This window comes from Rhinopithecus bieti, unplaced genomic scaffold (assembly GCF_001698545.2).
Source record: "Rhinopithecus bieti isolate Rb0 unplaced genomic scaffold, ASM169854v2 scaffold_7681, whole genome shotgun sequence".
NCBI lineage: Eukaryota > Metazoa > Chordata > Mammalia > Primates > Cercopithecidae > Rhinopithecus > Rhinopithecus bieti.
Window position 1 is genome coordinate 3,790,548 of NW_016806571.1, and position 5,839 is coordinate 3,796,386.

A 5,839-nucleotide genomic window follows, 5' to 3' on the forward strand; every position below is an offset into this window, starting at 1 on the left:
TGGGTGGGTGGGTGGATGGATGGATGGATGGATGGATGGATGGATGGATGGATGAATGGATGGATGGATGAACCTTCTAGTAATGTTTAGTTTGCAGCTTATACCTTTTTCTGGATTGACCTTGTTTTGAAGGTACCTTTTTCTTTCTCTGATAACTTGTTTTCAACTCTGTCAAGTAAGCCCTATAGGACACTGCTGTTGGAAACTTGGCTTTTTTATCTTTGGAACATACTTTAAGAATTACTGACTGAACCTACTCTTTTGGTATTTGACCCCTTCTGAAACAGTGCTTGCATTTTGTTACAGTTTTATTTCCTAAAGTGAACTTTTAATATAATACTATGAATTTCTTTCTAAAACACTACTTTAGCTGTATCCTACAAAGTTTGATATTATGTTCTCTTTTTAATTCATTTCAGAAATTTTCTAATTTTCACTATAATTTCTTTTTTGATCCATGAATTTCCAGATATTTGGGAGTTTTCCCAGATGTGTTTCTGTTACTGATTTCTAGTTCATTTTGTTGCAGACAGAAAGCATACTTTGGGCTGGGTGCGGTGACACACGTCCGTAATCCTAGCACCTTGGGAGGCCAAGGCCAGTGGGTCACTTTGAGCGTTCGAGACCAGCCTGGCCAACATGGCGAGACCCCGTCCTACAAAAAGATACAAAACTTAGCTAGGCATGGTGGCTCGTGCCTGTGGTCTTAGCTACTTGGAAGGCTGAGGTAAGAGGATCACTTAAGCCGGGAAGTGGAGGTTATAGTGAGCTGAGATCATGCCACTGCACTCTAGCCTGGGTGACAGAACGAGACCTTGTCTCAAAAAAACAAACAAACAAACAAAAAAAAACAAAGTGAAAACATACTTCGTATGACCTCAATACTCTTTGTTTGTTTGTTTGTTTTTGAGATGGAGTCTCGCTCTGTCGCCCGGGCTGGAGTGCAATGGTGCGATCTCAGCTTACTGTATCCTCTGCCTCCCAGGTTCAAGTGATTCTCCTGCCTCAGCCTCCCGAGTAACTGGGATTGCAAGCGTGCACTACCACACCCAGCTAATTTTTGTATTTTTAGTAGAGATAGGGTTTCACCACATTAGCCAGACTGGTCTCGAACTCCTGACCTCAGGTGATCCACCTGCCTTGGCCTCCCAAAGTGCTGGGATTACAGGCGTGAGCCACCGTGCCCAGTGACTTCAATACTGTTAAATGTGTTGAAACTTCTTTTACGACCCTTAGGTTTTTTCTTAGTACATGTTCAGTCTGCACTTGAAAATGGTATGTATTCTGTTGCTGATGGATGGAGATTATGTCAAATTGGTTAATATAGTGTGGTTTAAGTCTTCTGTATCATTATTGATTTTTCTGTCTACTTAAAAAAATCTGTTTTTCAGGGAAGGGATGTTGAAGTCTCCAACTATAATTGTAGTTTGCAGTTCTATTAATTTTGCTTCATGCTAAACATTTGTATTTTATCCCTTCCTAAAGAATAGACTGCTTTATCATTATGAAATGACCCTCTATCCTTGGTAGTTTTCCTTTGTTCTGCAAGTTAGTGAACTCAATATTTTTCCCCCACTAGGAACCTTTTTATTCTTATGCATTAGAATATTAGGCATTTTAAATTTTACTTTCTTATATCCTAATTTGTAAAAACTCACTCTTTTTTCTGTTTCTCTGTCTCTCTGTCTTTTGTTTGTTTGTTTTTGGACACGATCTCGTTCTGTTGCCCAGGCTCAAGTGCAGTGGTGCAATTAAAGGCTCACTGCAACCTCTGCCTCCTGGGTTCAAGGGATTCTCCTGCCTCAGCCTCCTGAGCAGCTTGGACTACAGTCCAGTCGTGTGCCACTATGCTCAGCTAATTTTTTGTGTTTTAATATTTTGTATTTTAGTAGAAACAGGGTTTCACCATGTGCCCAGGCTGTTCTCGAACTCCTGGGCTTACACCATCCGCCCGCCTCAGCCTCTCAAAAGTGTGGGGATTAGAGGTGTGAGCCACCATGCCCAGCCCAAAACTTGGCCTTTCTGTATCTATTTTTCCTCCTATCCTGGATCTTGTATTACTCGGGGTTAAAATTGAATGCACTTGCTCGGTGTCACATACTTTGTGAATATCTGGAATCAAACGCAGACAAGTTTAAAAGGTGTGAGCCTTTTTACTGTGATTAATTTTAGTATAGCCAGATGTAAAGCCACAGTTACAGTTTACCTTTTTTTCTGCATTGTAGGAATAGACTTCAAGATCAAAACAGTTGAATTACAAGGAAAGAAGATCAAGCTACAGATATGGTAAGTGATGCCTATTTACTTTAGGTAGCAGAATGCCAGGTTCCTTAAGGTTTCACAGTGAAATTCTTTTTTGTCACAGGTTTAGATTCTGTGAGACTTTCCTTTTTAAAGCAGGCAGTCAGGTGACCTTTTTGTGCAGTAAAACCATTGCATGGACTTAAGTCCATGAGATCTAATAACCTTTTCTACTTACTGTATGAACTCAGGTAAGTTATATACTCATTAGGCTTTTTATCTTCATACGTAAAGGAGGATAGTAACACCCATCTCAATGGATTGTTATAAGGATTACATGAAATAATATATGCCAAGTTTTGGTGAAATGCATTGCAAAATACTTGTTTTCTTTAATACGTTTTAACTTTTATGGGCATTGTTTTATTAGTTTGTATTAGGTTTGCCTGAAGAAATACAAAAAATTCTTTGAATTTGTATTTGTCTGAATCATAGAATTTAGAATTATAAAGGCAATATTTTCTAGCAAATGTTATGTGTTTTATGTGTATTATGTATATTAACCCATCAATTACCAGCAAGGACCCTGTTAAATCTGTGTTACTTCTTTTGAAAAAACAGCTTTGTTGAGGTATAACTGAGATAGAATAAGTGCATGTAAAGTGTACAACTTAGTAAGTTTTGACATACCTATAAACCTGTAAAACCATCACAACGGTCAAGATAATGAACATATTTGTCACCTCAAAAGTTTCCTCAAGCCTCCTTGTGATCTTTTGTAATCCCTTCTTCCCCACTACCCCTGGTCCCCAGGCAGCCACTGTGATTGCTTTCTGTCACTGTGTTTCTTTCTTTCTTTTTTTTTGAGACTCCGTCACCCAGGCTGGAGTGCAGTGGTGCGATCTTGGCTCACTGCAAGCTCTGCCTCCCAGGTTCATGCCATTCTCCTACCTCAGCCTCCCGAATAGCTGGGACTATGGGCGCCCGCCGCCATGCCCAGCTAATTTTTTTTTTTATTTTTAGTAGAAATGGGATTTCGCCATGTTAGCCAGGATGGTCTCGATCTCCTGATCTCGTGATCCGCCTGCCTCGGCCTCCCAAAGTGCTGGGATTACAGGCGTGAGCCCCTGCGCCCCACCTGTATTTCTAATGCTGTATATAAATGGATGGTATGTTTTCTCTTTGTCTTTTTTGGGGGGCTGGGGTCAGCCTTCTTTCACTCACCATAATTATTTTGGAAATTATCAATTAGTTAATTACTTTTTATTGCTGAGTACTATTTCATTAAGATACACAGCAACTTGTTTATTCAGCATAAAGCTGCTATGAGTCTTTGTGTAGGCATATACTTTCTTTTCTCTTGGATTGTTCCTGTTTTACAGATAATGAAACAGGTGTACTTTGAAATAATTTAACCAAGGTCTTAGAGCATGTTAGTGGCAGAGCTAGGATGCATACTTGCTGGGATTACAAACATGAGCCACTGCGCCTGGCCCATTTTTTGTTCTTCTGGCCCATTTTTTGTTCTTCATCGCTTGTCAGCAACTGCATTGGGCCAAATGTGGTGGCTCAATTGTGGAGGCAGGAGGATTGCTTGAGACCAGCCTGGGCAACATAGTGAGACCCCTCTCTATCCCAAAAAATTGTGAATTCATGTTTTCTCTGTTTTTTGTTTTTGTTTTCTTTTTTTTTTTTTTTTTGCTGTGATAGGACCTATCATATGATAGTTATGAGGATGAGTAATACATATAGAGCACTTTAGAACAGTGTCACATAATTACCATTCAGTAAATCATAGCTACTATTATTTTGGGATCTCCCATTATGAGGTTAGAACCTAAGAATATTATTTTAGGGCATGAGCAGAGGAGGCAGTTAGCAAAAGACATTGCAGAGCCATTCTTGGAGACTTAGAAGAGAGTCAGGAGAGATCAGTATCCCAGAATCCAATAGAAGACAGTTTTGAGAATTAGGTATTCCCTTTGAAAGGAAGCTAATAGTTAGAAATTGTATATGTTTAACCAAAATGTCTCTGTTACCTGATGTTGTAATTAGAAATATCTTTATGTGTAACATTCTTAAAATTTAATATAAATTTAATAGAATTTACATATTTTTAAGTGTTTGCTAAAACTAGTAGTTCTCTTTGAGGCAAAACCCACTTGCTGACCATTGATTTTTGTTTACTTTAGCTGGGAAATAAGTCAGCAAATGAACTGTGGCTCATATTTTGTTTCATTGTAATTAAAGTTGATCTCTAAGGAAGGATGTCAACAGTTTATTCTGAATTTCAAATAGGCGCCCTGCTCATCCATGCCTGACCTTGGTCCTAAGTGGCGACCTTTGTTCTAAGCCCTGACTAACTCTGCCATGCTGATTGGCTCTCTTAACTGTGTCCCTTTGTGTGTATACTTCAAGCCACCAATTTTCAAACTTTTTGACAGAGATACATTGTGGCTGGGTGTACATATACATATATATGTATATGTGAGTGTATATGTAACAGAAACAATATTTTCCTAAAATATATTTTACGTAAGACCTTTACCCTCCTAAATTTATCCCGTTCCTCCATCTGTTCTCCGTCTTCCACATACTTTCTCTTATTCTGTTCCTTGACCTTGTGAATTTATATATTTCCCCCCTGATCATTTTAGTCTTTTTTTTGAGATAGAATCTCCCTCTGTCATCCAGGCTGGAGTGCAGTGGCATGATCTCAGCTCACTACAACATCTGCCTCCCGGGTTCAAGTGATTCTTTTGCCTCAGCCTTCCAAATAGCTGAGGTTACAAGCATGCACCACCACACCTGGCTAATTTTTGTATTTTTAGCAGAGACAGGGTTTCACCATGTTGGCCAGGCTGGTCTCAAACTCCTGGCCTCTAGTGATCCGCCAGCCTCAGCCTCCTAAGATGCTGGGATTACAGGCATGAGCTACCACGCCTGGCCCTATTTTAATTTTTAGGTAGCTTTTAGAAATAAAGAGTAACAGGTTTGGTTACTCCCAACACTATGGGAGGCCGAGGCAAGTCACTCATTTGAGCCCAGGAGTTTGCGACCAGCCTGAGCATCATGGTGAAATCTCATCTCTACAAAAAATATAAAATTAGCTGGGCACAGTGGCGTGTGCACCTGAAGTCCTAGGTATTTGGGGGGCTGAGGCAGGAGGATTGCTTGAGCCCAGGAGGTCAAGGCTGCAGTGAGCCCTGTTCACATCACTGTACTCCAGCCTGGAGACAGCAAGATCCTATCTCAAAAAAGAAAAGAGAAAAAGAAACAGTAATAATTCACACTTGTTTTTAAAAAGAGCCTTCCTGGCCTGGGTGGTGGCTCACACCTGTAATCCCAGCACTTTGGGAGGCCGAGGCAGACGGATCACGAGGTCAGGAGATTGAGACCATCCTGGCTAACACGGTGAAACCTCGTCTCTACTAAAATATGAAAATTAGCCGGGCGTGGTGGCAGGCTCCTGTAGTCCCAGCTACTCGGGAGGCTGAGGCAGGAGAATGGCGTGAACCCGGAAGGTGGAGCTCGCAGTGAGCTGAGATTGCGCCACTGCACTCCAGCCTGGGTGACAGAGCGAGACTCCATCTCAAAA

The 5,839-nt window shown here is 40.7% G+C and overlaps 1 protein-coding gene across 2 annotated transcripts in view; it reads left to right on the forward strand.

Moving 5' to 3' along the window:
- The window catches only part of RAB10 (RAB10, member RAS oncogene family), a 114,317-nt gene that overhangs the window by 66,815 nt on the left and 41,663 nt on the right, over nucleotides 1-5,839 (forward strand). For both annotated transcript variants that reach the window (XM_017876863.1, XM_017876864.1), the window contains one exon: nucleotides 2,226-2,286. In XM_017876863.1, the coding sequence (XP_017732352.1) occupies nucleotides 2,226-2,286 (61 nt within the window). The remainder of the gene's footprint in view (nucleotides 1-2,225; nucleotides 2,287-5,839) is intronic.